The following is a 22685-nucleotide window of genomic DNA, read 5'->3' on the forward strand; positions in this document are numbered from 1 at the left end:
GACCTCCGACCAAACCTGCTTGTTGCCATGGTGACCACATCCATCAGCTAAACTTTAGAGGAGAGATTGAGACGCAGGAGGAAATAAAAAAATAAAAAATGTGATCCTCCGTCGACAACTGCTCTGCCCATGAAAATTTAACCCCCCCCCCCAAAAAAAAAAAATCAAATTTGGTCGACCGGATGTTTCAGGTCTTTTATCTTGGATCCTTGAGGGATTGTTGAGATTCTTGTTGATTTAAGAATAACTTAATTCACTTATTTAGCCCACTATAGCAATAAAAAAAAGTTTTATTTTGTCTATAATTAATTTGATACTTTCATTATTTTTCACATACAATAAGTACCTTTAAAAACACATTTTGCAACTTGCTGTCGACTGAAAATGACATCACAAGGGCTCAGGTAACCAATCACAGCTCGCCTGTTTTCTAGATTTGGTCACGTGACATTCACAAGCTGAGCTGTGATTGGTTACCTGAGCCCTTGTGATGTCATTTTCAGCCGATGGCAAATTGCAAAATGTGTTTTTAATTCTACATGAAAATTAAGGAAAATATCAAATTTATTACAGGCAAAATATTAATTTTAAATGGCTAAATAAGTATAAATAAGTGAGGTCTCTCGGTTAATTTTTTTAGTGCATTGTCGGAACAAAGAAGTTTGTCTTAGAAGGAAACTTGGAAACAGCCAAATTGAGCTTAAAATCGTCCCTTCGAAACAAAATGGCCGCCGGCTTCCTGTAACGTACTTGTGTCAAATCATGATGATAGACTTGCCTACCAAATTTTATGTTGCTAAATAAAACTGGCTTTCGGGCCTGAATTTTCAAAACATTTAGTGGAAGTCGTTTTTATGATGAGTCAAAAAGTCTTCACTGCCATAATTTGCTCAAGTTGAACCAAAATGGCTGCCTTCCTGTGTCTTAAACGCCATGGCTGCGTGAGACTTTTTTTTTTTTTGTGAGTCTACTAATGATCGACACGTCTACCAAAATTCATGCTGCTCAATAAAACTGGCTTAGGGGGCTTGCATCCTGACATCACATAGCGGATTACCAGTTGAAACTAGATGCTGTTACATCAGTTTCAAAACAGACACTTGACCTCAGTTCAAACAGACACCTGACCGTACGGTCATGACCCGAACATAACCCTTGCATGACCCAAACATAATCTTTGCATCCTGACATCACATAGCGTATTACCAGTTGAAACTAGATGCCGTTACATCAGTTTCAAAACAGCCACTTGACCTTACGATCATGACCCGAACATAACCCTTGCATGACCCTAACAAAACCTGTGCATCCTGACATCACATAGCGTATTACCAGTTGAAACTAGATGCTGTTACATCAGTTTCAAAACAGACACTTGACCATATGGTCATAACCCAAACATAACCCTTGCATGACCCAAACATAACATTTTCATCCTGACATCACATAACGTATTACCAGTTGAAACTAGATGCTCCTCCATCAGTGTCAAAACAGACACTTGACCGTACGGTCATGACCCGAACATAACCCTTGCATGACCCTAACATAACCTGTCCATCCTGATATCACATAGCGTATTACCAGTTGAAACTAGATGCTGTTAAATCAGTTTCAAAACAGACACTTGACCCTGGCCCCAAAACACGGTCATGACAAAAATGGCCGACTTCCAAATTGAGTTCACTTCTTGCAAGGGTTATGTTTTCTGTCGTTTTATATTCAAGGCGTATACGTTGCGGCGCTCTCTGACCCGCTCCACCTGCCTGGCGGAATGTTAATGCTCCTATTGTTGATTACGGGGGCCCCGGAGGCCACAACATTAGGTACACCTCTACATTCTAATTCGGTTCCCTCGATTGTCTACGTGCAAGTAAGTTGTAGTTCCTGCGTTCTTGTGATGACTGCTACATCTAGCCAAAATCGCACACCGTTAGCTAGCGAATTAGCGCTACGCACACAGCAATAAATAGCACACACAAGGTGCGACAAGAAACGGCTTTCTTCCACTTGAAATCAAATCAGTACGAAAGAGGGATTACATTTGGGTGTTATCCGTTATTTATTGTTTATTTGCTGCTTTATTTCCTCAAATCCCTACGTGGGACGTGCGCGTCGAAAATGAGATAGGAGGACGTCGATGCATCACAGGCTCGGTTACCTTATGGCCATTTATTACACAGATTAGATTCAGTGAAACGCGGCGAGAATGCCAAGACGTCCTGACGGCACACCAAAAAAAACGCGCGCGCGCACGCAGCCTTCCATCATAGATGCTGAAAAATCAGGCGGCTGAGCAACGGTGTGAATTATTCAGCTCACTGGAGCAGAAACAAAAAGGGGGAGACGCTTTTGCTGGGAGATAATTAAATTATTTGCAATAGCGCCTCTCATTAAAATTAGATTTGCTGTTCCAAACAAAAGCAATCAATCAGCAAAAGGCCGTCAAAGCGCTTTTTTTTTTTTTTTCCCCGTCTTTTCGGGCGCCTGACTCACTGCTTTTGTCAACTGCGTATCCGCAGGCCGTGCGAGTGCGTCCCCGGTGGCAGCGTGGGCGACTGCTCGCCGCTGGACGGCGCCTGTCGCTGCAAGGCCAACGCCGAGGGGGGAGGATGCGGCAGGTGAGGCTGCGCAATCACCTGTCATCAACTCATTTATTGCAAGCCTGCAGAATAAATAATGTGACAATATGAGCAAAAAAAAAAATGAATGAGTAGACTTTCTTCTTTCATCCGTTCTTTTGTAATCAGCAGTAAAAGATGGCTTGATTTCACCAAGAAAAAAAAAAAAAACTCTTAAAAAAAAAAAACAAACAAACGAAAAAAAAAAAAAACATGAAAAATATGATTTGATTCGCCAATCATGTTGCTTATTCTAACAATAAAAAATGTACTGGTTGTCTCGGCCAGGGGTCTTGCAACATGTGACTCTTTCGTACCTCTCCTGGGTAGAAATGAATATGTTTTTATGCATTTTTAAGATAAAATATTATTCAAATGAATTAATGATTTAGTTTCCAAAATTTAGTCCAAAATTTTAAGTTGTAAAAAAAAGAAAAAAGAAAATAAAAAAAAATAAAAATACGAAAGGGAGATAAAAAAAATAAAAATTTTTAAAAACATTGTCTTTGGAATTGCCAAAAACAAAAAAACAAAAAACAAAAAACTGAAGATTTTTTTTTTTTTTTTTTTTTAAGGCAGACAGTAAAACATTGGAAAAAACAAAAAACAAAAGAAGAAATCTCGAAAATATACACAAAATTGCCACAAAAAAAAGCCAGAAATTTTTTATTTAAAAAAAAAAAGCAGAATAGAACGTGTTTAAAAAGTAACTATAAAATGTCCAAAATCAAAAGAAGAAATCCCGACAATTACCTTAGAATGTACACAAAATTGCCCCCCAAAAAAGTCAGAAAATTGATTTAAGAAAATGCAGGTCAAGATGTTCAATTATCCATAAAATGTCCAAAAACAAAAAAATAAATCCTGAAAATTATCATAAAATGTACACAAAATTGCCAAAACTATTACAAAATTGATAGCAAAAAAGGTAGAAAAAAATGGCAGGGAAAAAAAAAAGTCCAAAATTTGACAAAAATGGAGAAAAGTCTAGAAATATATGAATAAATACAGGTATAAAAAATTTTATAAATCCAAAGATGAAAAGTAGAAGAAAATTATGGCTCTATTGACAGTAAAGGTCGCTGACCCCTGGTCTAGGCCCATCTTGCAAAATTCTGTGAACAACAACGCAGCTCATCAGGAACAAGAAGTGGGCCGTTTTAGACGGGGCTATGTCCAGACTTCAACCCTGTAGATCATACATTTTACCCACAAACAGTGTTTGGTCACAAGCTTGATGCAGTAACCGCATGTACATGAAATATCTCGTCTCTCCTTGTGTATGCTATCCAGAAATAAACAGCTTGTAATAACCGACATTTTTCTGCGAGTGATTTTCTTGGTTTTGAGAATAGCAGCCAGTGATTTAGACAGAAAATTGTGAGCGCGCTATTAGCACTTTTTGCCTCCTGCTGTTGCTCAGCTGGACTCGTCTGGAGTGCCAATCACACAACTTCACTTAGGCACTTAAGGTACTTGGGTTTGAGGACATTTCAACAGCATTTTTTTTTTTTTTTTTTTTAACCTGAAAGGATGCAAAACTTTTATGACAATTAGGAGGTTCTTACGACAGTATTTGGACCAAACATGTTGGATGATGGAGGATTTATCCCTGCCTAACTGGACTGTTAGGGTCCTTGATATCACTTTTTCATCTGTCAATTTGTTTGATGGATTTTGATCTGCTTCAAACTGTTTTCCTGATCATGCCTGTCAAGCAATAAATTGAACTTTTTTTTGCATTCAATGTTTGTCAGTGAGTTTCTCTGTAAATGGCCGATACAGTCTTACCCTGACGATTACTCCGGCTCACTAAGTTAAAGGGATAGTTCACTTATTTAGCCCATTTTTGCAATCAAAAGTTAATATTTTGTCTATAACTAATTTGATATTTTAATTATTTTTTTTACGTACAATTAGTACCTTTAAAAACACATTTTGCAACTTGCTGTTGACTGAAAATGACATCACAAGGGCTCAGTAACCAATCACAGCTCACCTGTTTTCTAGGTTTGGTCATGTGACATTCACAACCTGAGCTGTGATTGGTTACCTGGGCCCTTGTGATGTCATTTGCAGCAATTAGCTTTAGAAGAGAGCTAAGTTTAATCAGTTTTCACAAATCTATTTAAAATTGTAAGTAAGTTAGCTTTTTTTTTCTACATGGCCCTAGTTGATCTTCTTTGCTCTGCTGCCACCTGCTGGCCGTTTGTGTAATAACTACCATTTCTGCAACCGTTCTTTGCAGTTGAGAGGCTGCATCAAAGCCTTCTGTATGCTCTACCATAAAACAAAAAAACAAGAAAAAAACGTATAAATACGTCTTTGGGACACAAAACATAAAAAAAAAACGGATTTACACGTTATTGGGAGCAAACGAGTTAATAGTAGTTGCAGCTCTATTGTAGATCGAAGTCGAAATGTAAACATTTCTACAGTGGCAAGCTCCTTTAATGTCCACGGATCAGGAATTCTCGAGAATGCTCTCGAACCTGCTGACTCCAAATTCGGACTTACCCGTGTACTGTAAAAACCCATTTGTAATAAAAACGACTTCAAAATCCATGACATGATTTGAACAGTGGACCGCGATATTCTGCCTGACCTCACACGCCTGGCCCAGTTTGCCTCGTCCCTGACACATGGACAGCTTCAGTTTGCTCCCTGTAGGTCGCCATTCCTCGCAGCTGCGCTCCATTTGGACTCAAAACGCACCAACTTGGCCTTGGTAAAAAGAAACAAAAACCAAAAAAAAAAGCTGCCGAAATGCCGACAAATGTGTTTTTCAGTAACTGTGTGCGTGCGTGTGTGTGCAGATGCAAGCCAGGCTTCTTCAACCTGCAAGAAATCAACCCGGCCGGCTGCCAGCCGTGTTTCTGCTTCGGTCACTCGCTGGCATGCTCTTCGTCCGGTCGCTACGTGGGCGTCAACATCACTTCGGATTTCATGGAAGGTAAACAAAAAGCGGGAGAGGGCGCCGATTTTTCCATCGAATTTTGACGTGTGGCCATAGCCAGCTTGGGTTGATTTTGTTACTTTTGTCATGGCTCAGGTTTGATTTTGGTTTAGTTTGATTTTGTCCTCATGTTTCTTTAAGTTCAGTCATGATCTGTGTTTTGTGTTGTTGTCCTTGTTTGCCCCTCCCCCCTAGTCTTGTCAAGCATTGTCATGTCCACCTGTGTTTGTCTGCACTTCCTCTTGTGACAACCAATCAGCATCCTCTGCCACTTGTGTCCTTCCCAGCTGTGTCTAATTGTGTCAATTAGTGTGTGTGTATTTAGTCTCTTGTCTCCCCTCTGTCCGCGTCGATTCATTGTCGTTTTCCTCCCGTTTTTGCCCTGAAGTTGCCTTGCTTGTTTTTTGGATGTTTTTTTGTTTTGTTTTTCAGCCAGATCCTTGTTTACCTCCTTGTTTTGTTTAATTAAATCCATTTTTTTGATTACACCTCTGCCTCCTCGCCCTGTTTCCCTGCACCTGAGTCCTCTACCCTCCACATCACAACAGTTTTAGACCGCAGAAAACAGGAGGACACACAGGAAGTCTGCTGGTTTTGGTCCAAAGAAAATGCGAAAGATTGCTGTGTGATTGCTGCGCCCCCTGGAGAGCAGTCTGCTGTTGTTGCTCTGCATTTGAGCGCTCCTCTGAGTACGCCACTCAACTTGACGCAACCTAATCCGTCAATAAACATTTGAACCTGGGCTGGTTTCGAACCAGTGACTTGCTGCTGACACAGCAAGCACGCTAACCACTATACTATTCATTCAGTTAGGTTCAACAGTGCAAACGTTTTACTTGTAGTTTACACAAGTGTCAGCCAGAACCTTTGTGGGATTTTAAGACAGCCAAATGTCATTTCACTTTGGTATTGCAAATGTGAATGATAGTCGATCGCTTTGAATTCATTTGGACAGAATGTTGACTGATAAAGGCCGATTTTGTCACTATCCGACGTGGAGGTCTCAGAGAAAGTGGGCGTGCGTTTAGTCCGCAGAGGCGGTGCGGGGTGGGTCCGCACTTTATGATGTCATAAAGTGAGCACTCGCTGGTTTTCTCAGGATGGGAGGGGCTGGTACTTGGAGAGCAGAATGACCTAGAATTTGTCATAGAGGGACGAATGCAGGAAATCACCAATTCTGTCATGATTTTGGTGAGGAATTAGCATTTTAAAAGCTCCAAAAAGTTGCTGTCCCTTTAATAACCACATCGTGTTTTTTGTTGTGACCCGAATAATCCAACTAAACCGAAGGACGAACTAAACGATCCTTTTCCAGTATCCGTTGGGCCGGTGTTTGACATTCTTCATTCCATTTCCACATCCGACTGTAACCTTTCCAAATGTCTTCTCGGGTCCAGATCAGGACGGCTGGCTGGGCGAGTTCTCCGGGGGTCGGCTTGACCCCCTGCTGTGGAAGGAGGGCGAAGTCTATTTGCTGCCTCTCTCCGAGGACGACCCCGGCTTCTACAGAGCCCCGGGTGAGTGCCACCACAAAACGATCGACACTGGACTGCATCCGTGGCCGATCATCGTCCATGGGAACGTGATTAATATGCTTGGTGTCTTAGTTTTAGATAGTAACACCCCTCCCCCGCCTCCTTCCGTCATAAATATGTCATTTATACGGGTTTTAGCGGCGCATCTGTAATACTCGCCTTGTTCCCGTTGTTCCTGAGATTAATTGTGGTATTTGGCAGCGGGTCCGACTGCGGATATTCCGTCCAAACGCCCCACCCGTCCCTCCACCCCAATCCCTTTATCGGAGCCATTTAGAAGATAAGGGAATAAGCTGGGCCCCCGCCGCAGGATTTAGGGCTCATTTCTATCAGCCGCCCCAGCAGCGGCGGCCTGATGGAATTGACCGCGTTGGAGAGGCAACAAAGTGGAAATTGGCTCCGTTGCCAAGTCGGCTTCTCGCCGCCAAGCCCGCGAGGACCCTCCAGCGGGGCCCGGCCGTCCGCGGCCAGGAGCAAAACACTCACAAGCCCATTAAAACGATGCCTCCTCCAAGGGTTTAGGCCTAAATTGCGGCAACGCGGGGAGCTTTGTGGGACGCCGTCATGGACGCGCTGATAGGCTCCAGTTGCTGTCTTTGGAAAATCATGTTGCAATTCTACCACTCAAGACGACTTCTCTGTTACTTTAAAATGCAGATATTTAACTCATTTACTCCCAATAACGTATAAATATGTTTTTTTTAATGTTCTAAGTGTCCCAAAGACGTATTTATACGTTTTGTTGTTTTTTGTATGCTAGAGCATACAGAAGGCTTTGATGTGGCCTCTCAACTGCAAAGAACGGTTGCAGAAATGGTAGTTATTACACAAACGGCCAGCAGGTGGCAGCAGAGCAAAGGAGATCAACCAGGGCCATGTAGAAAAAAAGCTCAATTTCTTACAATTTTAAATAATTTGTGAAAACTGATGAAACTTAGCTCTCTTCTTTTTTTTTTCTTTTTTTTTTTTTCTTTTTTTTTTTTATACAATAAAATAAATAAAATAAATATGATGCCCAAATGCATTACAATTCTAATTGTGTTATTACTCGGACCTAACCGATTAAACTACACTTTTAAAATTGGCAAAAATCGGTGCAAATTTTTTATTTTTTTGGGGGGGGATTTTTGCCATTTTTTTTCCCCCTACATTAACATATTACAAGAAAAAGATAATGGTGTTCAAACAGCCACACTCGCCCCTCCATACATTGGGGGGAAAAAAAAAATCAGCCGATTATTCTCTGTTGAAACAATTTTTTTTTTAAAAAGGACAAAATTCGTGGAAAAAAAAGTCGACTGTCCTGGCTGGAGTTAATTTTTGTTGTTGATGTAAACATTAAGGGTGAGGGACCCAAAAAAAAAAGAAGCTATTTTATTCATCATATGTATATTTTTTTTTTAATTTATCGGCTGTCAGTTGTATTCTGGCAAATATCGGCATGGGCCTCAAAAAATCAATTTTCCGTCAAGGACCTAGTTATGTTTTTATTAAGTAGATTTTTTATTTTTTTTTATTGACAAACAGCTTTAAATATTTTTTGGGGTGGAGTAATGAGATTTCCATTCACAAGCATGCAATGACATCACCATGGTATAAACATTTTTTATTTTATTTTGTGGCCTTTTACTGAAGTTGTAATGGGCTCATTAATCGTAATTATCTCATAATGCCTTACATTATCACGTTGCAGCACAAAGCCATTGTTTCTATATGTTTGTTGTTAGTCACGTTTTCACACACAGATTGTCAGATTTATGAGATTGCATGAATTTATCGCCCTCGCCGGCAGTCGCATCGGGGGCAGAATTCCATCAATCCTTTTTAAGGAAGTCGAAGCGGGCCGAAGATGGTTTTAGCGATTCACACAACTCCAGAGACATAAGCCGACACTCGGCGGGACCAACGCGACACGCTCGTGCGCTCCCAAATGCCGGCTGACAAGTGGGTGTCGGACTTGGCGGCGACAGCTCCGCGGATTGCGTGAAAGTAAGATGGCGGTGGGGAGGGTGACGGGGATCTTATTTGGTGAGGGGGGGTCGCTGAATTGTCAGTGACAATCGGCAGGCTGGCAAAGCCCTGGAGCCGTCACTCTTGGGCGCTTCATCCTCAGTATCCGATGGCCGCTTCCGCCGTTTTTCATTTGGAATCAACATCTTGCATTGTCATGGACAACAAACTTCGGCGCTGGCCCACTTGTGATGACGACTTTGCGTTATGACAGCTTGTACGGATGCGACAATCTGGACTCAAAGTTACTTATTTGGGGGTTAAAAGAAAAAGATTTGCATTTTTTTTTATTTTTTTTTTATTAGTTTATTTATATATGTATATATATATATATATATATACCGTATATATATATATATATATATATATATATATATATATATATATATATATATATATATATATATATATATATTTACCGTATATATATATATATACCGTATATATATATATATATATATATATATATATATATATATATATATATATATATATATATATATATATATATATATATATATATTACGGTATATATATATATACGGTATATATATATATATACGGTATATATATATATATATATACGGTAAATATATATATATATATATATACGGTATATATATATATATATATACGGTAAATATATATATATATATATATATATATATATATATATATATACGGTATATATATATATATATATATATGGTATATATATATATATATATATACGGTATATATATATATATATATATACGGTAAATATATATATATATATATATATATATACGGTATATATATATATATATATATATATATACGGTATATATATATATATATATATATATGGTATATATATATATATATATATGGTATATATATATATATATATATACGGTATATATATATATATATATATGGTATATATATATATATATATATATATACGGTATATATATATATATATATATATACGGTATATATATATATATATATACGGTATATATATATATATATATATATATATATATATATATATATATATATACGGTATATATATATATATATATATATATACGGTATATATATATATATATATATATATATATATATATATATATATACCGTGTATATACACATATGTTTGCTTATTTATTTCAAACTTTGAGCGCTATACCTTTTTTTTTTTTCATTTCTTTAATTTTGTGTTTCATTTTTTTTCATTACTTTTATCCCGGTACTTCGATTACTGTCCATTCCTAATCTTAGTAGAAGCAAAATGTCATTCCTCGACAGCACGACTACTTTTGGATCCCGACCCACCAGTTAGACAACTGCTACTTCAACGGCATCGGCGATGTTTGGAATTGAAGACCCAAGCGGGGATGACGTGGCGGCTGCGATCGTACGTCTCCCTCTTGATCCCCGACATCTGCTTGATCCTTGACACAGGCCGAGTTCAGGTCCCCCGCGGCGACTATACGCCAGACCGACCGGTGGAGAGCAGCTGCCGAGGTCTCGCAAAACAAGCGCGATCAGCTGCTCGCTGCGGCGCGGGTGCGAAGGAGGGGTTCGGTTGGAGAGCGGCGGAGGTCATCTCACTCGAGTCCTGACAGCAATCTGGCAAGGAGAGGAAAGTGCCACGCAGGGTTAGCGAGCGTTTGAATAAATCTCTCTCTGGTGGATAGTGAGCGAGGGAGCGCATTTGCAGGGAGTGCGTACGGGTGCAAAGGAAGCATCTATTTGGGGAGAGGCGTTTATTTTTTTTGGGTTTTGACCATACAAACATGGATGGAAACAAGAAGGTGTCTATTAGACGACTTGTGTTTTTTTGTCATTGTTGTTTAAGGGAAACTTGGGAAACAGGGAAGCAATAATTCGGGGCGAGGCCTTAAGTGAGCGGCAGAAACAGACAACATCATGATCATGGAGGTATCTTGAGGAGAGGCATTTATTTGTTGAAGTGGGCGACGAAAACAGGAAGTTGTCTACAGTTTTTGGGGAGAGGTCTTTGTTCAGTCAAACATACTTTGGAAACAGTGAAGCGCCTTTTTTTGACATTCGATACAAGGAAGCGTCTCTTTTGGGGAGAGGTATTTATTTTTTGCAGCAGACAGGGAGTCATCCAATTTTTTGATGGTTAAAATATTGAAGCAGACTACAAAAATAAAGCGACATCTATTTTTTTTTCAACATCATCGATTTGGTCAAGTGATGACAAAAAAACAGAAACTGTTTATTTTAGGAGAGGCGCATAGAAATCTGCTCGAGCAGGTTCGGGTAACCTCACTTGGGCGATTTCCAGTGAGAGTTTAAAAGAAATTTGTTGAATGCGGCGTGAAGGTCTCATCATCATCATCATCGTCATCATCGTCACCATCACAGGAACAAAAAGCAAAAGCTGATGAAATAACAAGTGCGAGGAAAGAGTAAGATTAAAAAAAAAAAAAAAAGAGAGATGAAGACGACGAAGGACACCCGGCGCCCGCTTCATTCACACCAACCTAAGCACTCCAATCGCACGGAAAATGGGTCGCCATGACGACCCTTCACCCGAGTGCCTGACGTCCGCGCCGCCACTGAACTATTTTCTGTTTTTCAGGCATTCAGGAGGATTTCAAACACACTTTTCACCGTAAAAACAATGGCAATACAAGTAACTGTAACAAGATATGAATATTTTATTTCATTATAAAACCTTTGACTAAGTCTGCTTATTAGCGCCCCAGAGAAGGATCTTGTCTGGAGAGATGATACTAGACCTGAGAGATTGGTTCTGGCCCCAGGTGAAGGTTGACATCCGAAGAGAACGTTCTAGCCCCAAGTGAACGGTCCAGTCCTAAATGACGGTTCTTGTCCTGAAACAAAATGATTTTCCAGAAAAGATCTAGTCTTAAAAAAAGCTACAAGAAACCAGAGAGGTTCTTGTTTCATGATAACTTACTTGTCCCAAAAGAAGATTCTAGCTTCAAGGGATTTGTCTTGTCCTAAGTGAAGATTCTAGTCCAAAGGCGGGGCAAACGTGGTCCTCGAGGACCGAAGTACTGCAGGTTTTGGATGTTTCCCTTCTCCACCACAGCTGCTATATTGTCAGCTCATCGGCAAGCTCTGCATAACGATCCTGTTGAGTGGAATCAGATTGTGTTGGTTCCAAAACCTGCAGGACTCTGGCCCTTAAGGACCGAGTTTGTCCACCCCTGCTCTAGTCCAAAGACATTGGTCTGGTCTCTCAAGAGAATAAACTGGCCCTAGCAGACCGTCTCGTCTGAAAAAAAGTCCCAAGTGAAGGTTCTAGTCCCCAGACATTGGTCTGGTCCCAAAGGATGGTTCCAGTCCTAAGTCATTGGTCTGGTGATTGAAAAATGTCCTCCTCTCGGGTTAAGGATCTCGTCCCAAAAGAAAGTCCTAGTCTTGAGAGACGACTGTATCCTAGTCCCAAAAGGACTGTCTGGTCACAAGATTCCACGATATAGTCCTGAAACAAGATTATATTGCAAAGAGAAGGTTCTAGTCCCAGATAAGGGTCTGCTCTTGAGATAACATACTCATCTCAAGTGAAAGTTCTAGTAATTCCCAAGACATTGGTCCGGTACCAAGGGAGACTCCTATCTCAAGTGAAGAATTTAGTCACAAAAGCAGGCCTAGTCTTGAGAGAAGATGCTAGTCCCAAGATTGTCTGGTCCTAGCAGAAGGTTGTAGTTCTGAAACAAGATTATATTACAAAGAGAAGGTTCTAGCCTTGAGTGTAGATACGAGTAACCAGAGAAAGTTTTCCTCTTGATATAAGATATTCGTCCCAAAGGGAAGGTCTATAGTCCCAAGACATTGTCTGGTCCCAAGGGAGGGTTTTAGCCCCAAGTTATTGGTGTGGTGATTGAAAATGTCCTAGTCTCGAGTTAAGCATCTAGTCCCAAAAGAAAGTCCTAGTCTTGAGAGAACAGGACTGTCTGGTCACAAGATTACAGGGTCTAGTCCTGAAACACGATAATATTGCAAAGGGAAGGTTCTAGTTTTGAGAGTTGATACCAGTACCCAGAGAAGGGTCTGCTCTTGAGATAACATACTCGTCCCAAGTGTAAGTTCTAGTCAGTCCCAAGACATCGGTCCGGTCCCAAGGGAGTCTTCTAGTCTCAAGTGAAGGTTCTAGTCCCAAAAGCAGGTCCTAATCTTGAGGGAATATACTAGACCCAAGATTATTATCTGTTCCTAATTGAAGGTTGTAGTCCTGAAACAAGATTATATTGCAAAGGGAAGTTATCTTGAGAGTCTATACGAGCAGCCAGAGAAATGTGCCGTCTTGAATTAACAAATTCATCTCAAGGGAAGGTTCTAGTCCCAAGACATTGGTCTGGTCCCATGGGAGGGTTTTAGTCCCAAGACATTAGTCCAGTCCCAAGGGAGGCTTCTAGTCTTGAGAGAAGGTTCTAGTCCCAAGCGAGGGTTCTAGTCTCAAGAGAAGGTTCCAGTGGTCCCAAGGGAGCGTTCTAGTCTTGAGAGAAGGTTCTAGTTCCAAGAAAACTTTTGAACAAACAAGTCATTTGTGTCTATGGTTGGATTTGATCTGGGATTATTATATTCCGATTGGATCTGGCTTGCGTATGAACGGCGCAGCGCAAATCCACGATGTCATCTGAAATGCAAGATAAGACACGATGATGTTGATTTGCCCGTCGCCAATGAATGAATTTAGTAAAAAAAAAAATGTCACCCAATGAATCATTTAGGGCTCGTTTATAAATTGATTCTTGCTTCCCTTCATGTAAAAGCGCCCGCTTTTAACACTCTCCCTCGACGAGCGTAATTAAAGGGATCCTCCTACGCCAGCAGAAAAAAAAATAAATAAATAAATAAATATGTAAAAATATGTAAAACTGCATCCAGGCGAGAGCGCAACTTTAGAACTTCATGGTTAACTTGTTTGGAATTTCAACAAAGCTGCAGTGCAAACGCTGCGCAAGTAAAAATAAAATATGTTTTCAAAGGGGTATGCGTCTCTCCGAAAAAAAAAAAAAAAAGATTCAATATCTTTTTACCATTGAATTGTTGCCTGTATCTGTTGTTGCCGATGCGAAAAGTAGAAATCAAAAGCTGAATTTCTTTTCCTCGCTTGAAGAAGACAAAAAAAAAAAATTCCGACCGGCCTTCCTTCTCCTGCAGACAAATTTGTGGGTCATCGGATCCACAGCTACGGCCGGCTCCTCTCCGTCACCTTCACCTCCGAGACGCCGGAACTGCTTCCCGACCGCGTCTCCGTGCTCCTCCGCGGCTCCGGAATCGCGCTGGGCGCCGAACTCGCGCCGGGCCCCGTGCAGCAAGGCCACCCACTTCTGACACCGCGGAAAACCTTTGACGTCAGGTAGGAAACTCAACAACGTGAAGACAAATGAGTGCGCTCGATATATATAGAGTCACTGCATGGTTTTATTTATTTATTTATTCCACTTTTTTGCCGAACATACAATAAACGTGCTCAGAATGCGGAAACGATCAGCCACAGGCAAGAAGAGATTCACTCGCACAGGAGTCTTAAGGGGCAATACAGAAAAGGAAATAATATCCATATGACGAGAATAAAAAATGAAGTGGTGAAGGTTTTGTTTTGTTTTGTTTTGTTTTCTCAAGAGAAACAATACGTACTGCTAGGTGTAGTATTATGTGAATAAAGTTGTATTCTTGCTTGAATAAAATCATATTTTTCTCATGGGCGAAAAGTGCAATATTAGGAGAAGAAAGTCACTTTTTTTTTTTTTTTTTTTTTTTTTTTTTTTTTTTTTTTTTTAGAATTAACATATTCTAAATTTCAATGTTTTTAATTTTTCTTTGAGCAACTGTTTGTGTGTTAAAATGTTTATTTTTGTGAGGTTACAATTGTGTCATGATTACTACTTTTTCTCATAATATTATGAATTTATATCTAAAACAAATATAACTTTATTCTCATGACATTCCGTCATTATTCTGGTGCTTGAAACAAAACAAAAAAAATTCTGGCTTGATTCTCATAATATTTATTTTGCTGTATCTAAATGAAAAATTCACTCCACAACATTGTGCGTATCCATGTTTATGTACCAGGAGATGTGCAGTCGCTCCACAGCGTATGTTCCTTGAAACTCATGGTAGGTGGTTGCTCCACAATGTTGTTTAGGTACAAGTTTCTATTTCAGTACACTCTGCCATGCAGTCACTCCACAATGTTGTGTGAATTTCTGTTTACGTTCCTGTAGATTCTAAATTTGTGGTCATGCCGCACTATAATATTCCATTAGATGTGTTTGCTCCACAATGTTGTGTGTGTGTTTTTTTTTATACCCAGTTGTGCTTCATTTCTCTATTATCCACTTTTATTGATATTGACAGTGCATTTCAGCAGCGTAGTGTTGTGTAATTAATCCATTGACTTAGCAATTAGGGAAATTACGCGTGAGTTTGCTTTTCTCGTGAGGCGCACACAAATGTGGCCCACATTCTTGCCGGAACGTAATAACAACCAACGCCGCACGCACACACAGCTCGTATCAAGCGGTGGTGGTTAACAGAGCTGATTGGTTGCGCGAGGCAGTGGAGCGGCCCCGTTAAGAAGTTCTCTGCAGGTCTCATTAGACTCCTCACATCGCCTCACACTTTTGCGCATCGCCCAACTCCTCCTCCTCCTCCTCCTCCTCCTCCCACATCCACCCCCAACCCACATTCCGGCAACCCCCCGGCGTTCGTCTGTCACGCGCTCACGCTTGCCAAAAAAATAAAAATATTTGCAAATTACAAAAACTCAGTAGGATGCCCATCCCAAGACTTGATATTGACAAGATTAATTATGGACTACATGTCTTCCTTTTTTAGTATTATGCTGTTTTTATTCAATAGTAAATGTGTTACGATGTATGTACTACTTTTTTTTTTTTTTTCAAGTGTATTCAGGAGTACATGTGGTACTATTTTGCTACTTGATTTTTTTTTTTTTTTTTTTTTTTTTTTTTTTGTGTGTGTAGCGCATGGGTGGCCAAGCTGGGTCCTGGAGGGCCAGTAGTCCTGCAGGTTTTGGATGTTTCTCTGTTCCAGTCAACTGGATCGTTGTCAGGCTTATGCAGAACTTGCTGATGTGTCGGAGAAGAGAAACATCCAAAACCTGCAGGACTAGCGGCCCACCAGGACCGACTTTGGACACAAACAGTGTACACTTTTTTTTTTGTTTAATTATTATTGAATTATTATATATATATAATTATTTAGTTATTATTTGTTTTGTAATGCTAGCTAGTAGTAGCCACATTGCAAATATATTTTTAAACAGTGCAAATGTTCCTATTAGTACGTAGTGCATGTGGTGCCATTGTTCTATGCATATATTGGTACACATGCTACAATTTTCTTTGACTCAATACGACTATTTTTTGATTCAGCAGTACATGCGTTACTATTTTTTTTAATTTTTTTTATTTGGGGATGCACGATACCACTTTTTTTTCTTTCTTTTTTTTCTTTTTAACAGACCGATACGAGTACTCAACTCCTGAGCAGTCATTGATTCCGGTACCACTAGTATGCTTGCTAAACTACATCAAATTTCCAACAAAAATCATTTTCAATAAGGACCTATCCCAATGCAGTACAGAATTTATTTATTTTTTTTAATTACATGAACTTAATTTTTAGTTCTTGATCGTAAAATGGCCACAAGAGGGGTACCGGTACCTTGAAATTAGGCCTGTTATCGGCCCGATACGATAGCTGGCATCGGAACTCACCCATATTATTTATTATTCTATAGTACATTCTTTAAATAAGCATTCCATGTACGACTATTTTTTTTTTAGTAGTAATACAAGTAATACTCTTGGAGAAACGGCACTGGTGTCAAATCCGCACGATTCATCCGGTGTCCATCTGTTGCCTCAATATCCCCAACAATCAAAGGTGTCAAGCGTGGTGTGCAAATAAGAGAGCCGGAGAGATGCTTTTATAAATAAACATGAGTACACACAAACACACGACTCACTTGACTGACAGCCCCCCCCCATCCGAATTCCAGTCCGGTAAATATGTTAATCGGTTAAAGTGGCGGCGCGCTCCGTCTCGGTGCAAAGATCATCACGCCATCGCAAGCGCGGCGGATTAAATTGAGGCGCGAGGATTTGAGCCGAGGGCCGAAAGATAAGAGGGGGGAGATGATTGGCTGCGATGAGCCGGCAAACAACGCCGCCCCCTTTGCCCTTTTTTTGGATGGAACGCACACCCCTAATATACATATATATATATATATATATATATATATATATATATATATATATATATATATATAGTTTGTATTTCCAACAAGTCAACAGCCGTGTTCATCTGGAATTTTTTTTTCTCCGATGATGAGCTGGTGGTTGGAGGCGGTGCCAGCTCAGTCTTAATGACGGGCAGACTCTGCTCGCCGACGATTATAGCGGGACAATGGCGCTCCCGTCGGTGCGAGCGCCGCGCCCGGCATTGTTCACTTTGGCCCGCTTATCTCCGTCTGGCCGGCGCTGTGAGCGCAGCCCCCTCTGGGGGCCCCCCGCTTTGTAATTGCATCTCTTTAATTAGAGGGGAGGTGCTCGTCGTCATATACATGAAGCGCACAGTCGTTTATTTACACTGATGGAAATCCCAGACCCGAACACATCGCAGCGGAATTCGAGTGGGTTTGGCTTTTTCTTTGTCTTCTGTTTGTTTAATGTAATGCCGCAGTAGAACATGAACATGATTTTGCCATGTCCCACGCACTGCACATTTTGCACGTGTCTTTGTTGTCCACCCTGTCATTGTGGAGTAACTGCCCCTTATAAAAAAAACTTTTTGAAGTATTTTGTTTTTTGAATGGAGGCTGAAAGAGTGGATAGTTGCAAAAGAAATACTTCTATTCTGTTTTCATCATGGTATGTGTGTAGTTGGATGATGTCAGGATTAACATGTCCACTCTGTCATATGGAAATATCAATAGACCTAAAAAAAAAAAATTTAAAAAAACATTCTGGAAATTTGTTGAACAATTGACTTGCCAAATGAAACAAGCCATAAAGTGAAGGTCAACTGTGTGCTCATTAAATGCTAACATTAGCTTAATTTATTTTATTTTTTTTAAATGTCCACCCTATCAGCACGCTCAAGTATTATGTTCATTTTCTGCTTTCTGTTAACATACCTTTTTAAAAGTGAGAGCTTGACCAATATTCATTTCAGACAGCCATAACCATGTTCTCATCATTAAATACTAACATTAGCTTAAAAAAAATGTCCACCCTGTCACCATGCTCAAATATCGTTTATTTTCTGTTTCCTGTTAACTTATTATCTTTTTAAATGTGGGCGCTTGACCAATATTAATTTCACACAGCATAACATGTGCTCAATAAATGCTAAAATTTGCTTTAAAAAAAAAAAAATGTCCACCCTGTCACCATGCTCAAATATCGTTTATTTTCTGCTTTCTGTTAACTTATCTTTTTAAATGTGGGAACTTGACCAATATTCATTTCAGACAGCATAACCATTAGCTTATCTAACATTAGCTAAAAAAAAAAAAAAAAAAATGTCCACCCTGTCACCATGCTCAAATATCGTTTATGTTCTGCTTTCTGTTAACTTATCTTTTTAAATGTGGGAGCTTGACCAATATTAATTTCAGAGAGCATAACATGCTCAATAAATGCTAACATTAGCTTAAAAAAAATGTCCACCCTGTCAGCAAGCTCAAATATTATGTTCATTGTGTGCTTTCAATTGTTTTGTTTATGTTCACTTGACCAAGATGCATTTCTGACAGGATAACGTGCTTAATACAAAAAAAATGAGAGTTCAATGGAAAAATCTCAACTTTTTCAACAAGCGGAGGCGCGAATGAAGAACCGCGATCTCGCAGGTGCTCGCTGTATTTTACTCGGCAGCGGTGTTATCCGTCTTTCGGGGAAGGAGCTGACGCCGCACCTGCGGCGGCGGCAATAAAACACGGCACCACACTACATGTCAGATATGTCGCCGCGTGGCAATCACAGATCATCCGGCAGCCGGGTTGAGTCAAGCTCAACCGTCAAGACGCCCCGAACATGTCAAAGTCAGCACATTTGCATCCTCCATTTTTTTTTTTCGTGTCAGGCACATAATGTAATGTGTGCGGCGGCAAGCTTGTAATCATCCCCAAATGTGAAGATTACTGGTGCGGTGCGGCTAAAGTGTGATCAAAGAGACGCTACACATCTGCCATTTAATCTGCCGGAAACTAAGAGGATGTGTTCTGGTGTCGTCGCAGGCTCGATGAAAGCCAGATGACACCAAAGCTGCCCGCCTTGGAGTTCCGCCGGATCCTGTACGACGTGACGGCGCTGCGCATCAGCAACGCCGGAGGACTCAACTGTAAGTTAACCCGACGGCATCAAGTAACGGTGGCGCCTTGAGATAAGAGCCGTCCATCTGACAATTTTTTTTTATTTTTTTTGCTTTGACTTGCCAGCAAAAAAATAATTTAAATCCAAGCTTCATAATAAGTGCCTTCGTCAGCTAGCGTCATGCTAGCACAACGGGAAACGGGTCTTCAATAGGCATGTATATTATGATTATTATTATTATTATTATGATTATTATTATTATATATATATATATTTTAATCTACTATAAATTAGGTCGCATGACCCTCAAGTTAAAGCGCCCTCTAGTGGCTGTCACAGACACATGGACTTGTCTTACCTTATAAAGGAATACTTGACTCATTGAACAATTTTCAGCAGTGAAAATTTAATATTTTTGTCTAGAATGACTTTAATAACTTCATAATTTTTCATGTACAATTAATACCTTTAAAAAGTAATTTTTCTACCTGCTGTCGCCTGATGATGACATCACCCCTGCTGAGGAAGTAGGTAACGGGCGGCCAATCATGGCTCCCCTGTTTTCCGGGTTCGGTCAGTAAACTGAGCCATGATTGGTCGTTACCGACTTCCTCAGCACGGGTGATGTCATCATCAGTCGACAGCAAGTAGAAAATTAACTGCTGAAAATTGTTCAATTAGTTAAGTACCCCTTTAAACTTTATGATGAAAAACTAAGTTTCTACCTCTAACCCATATTCGAAACCCGGAAAACGGCACTCCTACTCGTTGCTCGATGGCGGGAAATGATGCACGGTTATTTTTTTTTTTTTATGATTTTTTTTCGGGACATTTCCTCGTGGAGACGACGTTTCTGTCAGATGCTCATCAATAATTGGAATGCGGCAGAAAGGATTTGAGCATAAAATGTTAAAAGCGTTGTACACGGCGAGCTGTATCCTGTGCAAAAAAAAAAACAAAAACAAAAAAAAAATAGGACGTTTATTCCCAAATGTTGCTCACTCGTTCTTGAAATGGTTAGCGTGCTTCCTTTTTCCACCGCCATTAAGATTGGATGGCCATTAGAGAAGGGCTTTAAAAAAAAATAAAAAATTGTGTACTGTACCAAAAATAGAATGTTCGAGAGATGCGTACAGTTGCTACATGACGAGAGCTTGCTCCTTTGAACAGTCATAGATATGAAATATGTAGATGCTAAGCTAATGTCCGTGCTTTCATTTCTTTTTCTGGGACTGCTGCCCCTACCAACATGGCCGCCATGTAATTCCATGCATTGCTTTTGATGGGAACGTTGCCCGAGTATGTTCGAACGTATTTGCGAGTATGTTCGAATGTATTTGTGAGTATGTTAGAATGTATTTGCGACTATGTTCGAACATATTGGCGATTGTTCGAACGCATTTGTGACTATATTCGAACGTATTTGCGACTATGTTCGAACGTATATGCGACTATGAACATATTTGCGACTATGTTCGAACGCGTTTGCGACTATGTTCGAACGCATTTGCGACTATGAACATATTTGCGACTATGTTCGAACGCATTTGCGACTACATTCGAAAGTATTTGCGACTATATTCGAACGTATATGCGACTATGAACATATTTGCGACTATGTTCGAACGTGTTTGCGACTATGTTCGAACGTGTTTGCTACTATGTTCGAATGTATTTGCGACTATATTCGAACGCATTTGCGACTATGTTCGAACATATTGGCGATTGTTCGAACGCATTTGCGACTATATTCGAACGTATTTGCGACTATGTTCGAACGTATATGCGACTATGAACATATTTGCGACTATGTTCGAACGCGTTTGCGACTATGTTCGAACGCATTTGCGACTATATTCGAACGTATTTGCGACTATGTTCGAACATATATGCGACTATGAACATATTTGCGACTATGTTCGAACGCATTTGCGACTATATTCGAAAGTATTTGCGACTATATTCGAACGTATATGCGACTATGAACATATTTGCGACTATGTTCGAACGTGTTTGCGACTATGTTCGAACGTGTTTGCTACTATGTTCGAATGTATTTGCGACTATATTCGAACGCATTTGCGACTATATTCGAACACATTTGTGACTATATTCGAACGCATTTGCGAGTATGTTCGAACGTGTTTGCGACTGTTCGAACGCGTTTGCGACTATATTCGAACGCATTTGCGACTATGTTCGAACATGTTTGCGACTATGTTCGAACGCATTTGCGACTATGTTCGAACGCAATTGCGACTATGTTCGAACGCATTTGCGACTATGTTCGAACGCATTTGCGACTATGTTCGAACGTATTTGCGACTATATTCGAACGCATTTGCGACTATGTTCGAACGCGTTTGCGACTATGTTCGAACGTGTTTGCTACTATGTTCGAACGCATTTGCGACTATGTTCTAACGTGTTTGCGACTATGTTCGAACGTATTTGCGACTGTTCGAACGCGTTTGCTACTATGTTCGAACGCATTTGCGACTATGTTCGAACGCATTTGCGACTATATTCGAACGCATTTGTGACTGTTCGAACGTGTTTGCGACTATGTTCGAACGTGGTTGCTACTATGTTCGAACGTATTTGCGACTGTTCGAACGCGTTTGCGACTATGTTCGAACGTATTTGCGACTATATTCGAACGCATTTGCGACTATGTTCGAACGCATTTGCGACTATGTTCGAACGTGTTTGCGACTATGTTCGAACGTATTTGCGACTGTTCGAACGCGTTTGCTACTATGTTCGAACGCATTTGCGACTATGTTCGAACGTATTTGCGACTATATTCGAACGCATTTGCGACTATGTTCGAACGCGTTTGCGACTATGTTCGAACGTGTTTGCTACTATGTTCGAACGCATTTGCGACTATGTTCGAACGTGTTTGCGACTATGTTCGAACGTATTTGCGACTGTTCGAACGCGTTTGCTACTATGTTCGAACGCATTTGCGACTATGTTCGAACGCATTTGCGACTATGTTCGAACGTATTTGCGACTATATTCGAACGCATTTGTGACTGTTCGAACGTGTTTGCGACTATGTTCGAACGTGGTTGCTACTATGTTCGAACGTATTTGCGACTGTTCGAACGCGTTTGCTACTATGTTCGAACGCGTTTGCGACTATGTTCGAACGTATTTGCGACTATATTCGAACGCATTTGTGACTGTTCGAACGTGTTTGCGACTATGT

The 22685-nt window shown here is 40.2% G+C and overlaps 1 protein-coding gene across 1 annotated transcript in view; it reads left to right on the top strand.

Moving 5' to 3' along the window:
* Positions 1 to 22685, top strand: part of lamc3 (laminin, gamma 3) — a 91569-nt gene that overhangs the window by 36831 nt on the left and 32053 nt on the right. The window contains exons 8-12 of the mRNA XM_077496737.1: positions 2523 to 2621; positions 5438 to 5574; positions 6975 to 7094; positions 14280 to 14478; positions 19393 to 19496. Coding sequence (XP_077352863.1) covers positions 2523 to 2621; positions 5438 to 5574; positions 6975 to 7094; positions 14280 to 14478; positions 19393 to 19496 — 659 coding nt within the window. The remainder of the gene's footprint in view (positions 1 to 2522; positions 2622 to 5437; positions 5575 to 6974; positions 7095 to 14279; positions 14479 to 19392; positions 19497 to 22685) is intronic.

Source organism: Festucalex cinctus, chromosome 15, assembly GCF_051991245.1.
Source record: "Festucalex cinctus isolate MCC-2025b chromosome 15, RoL_Fcin_1.0, whole genome shotgun sequence".
In the NCBI taxonomy this organism is placed as follows: Eukaryota; Metazoa; Chordata; class Actinopteri; order Syngnathiformes; family Syngnathidae; genus Festucalex; species Festucalex cinctus.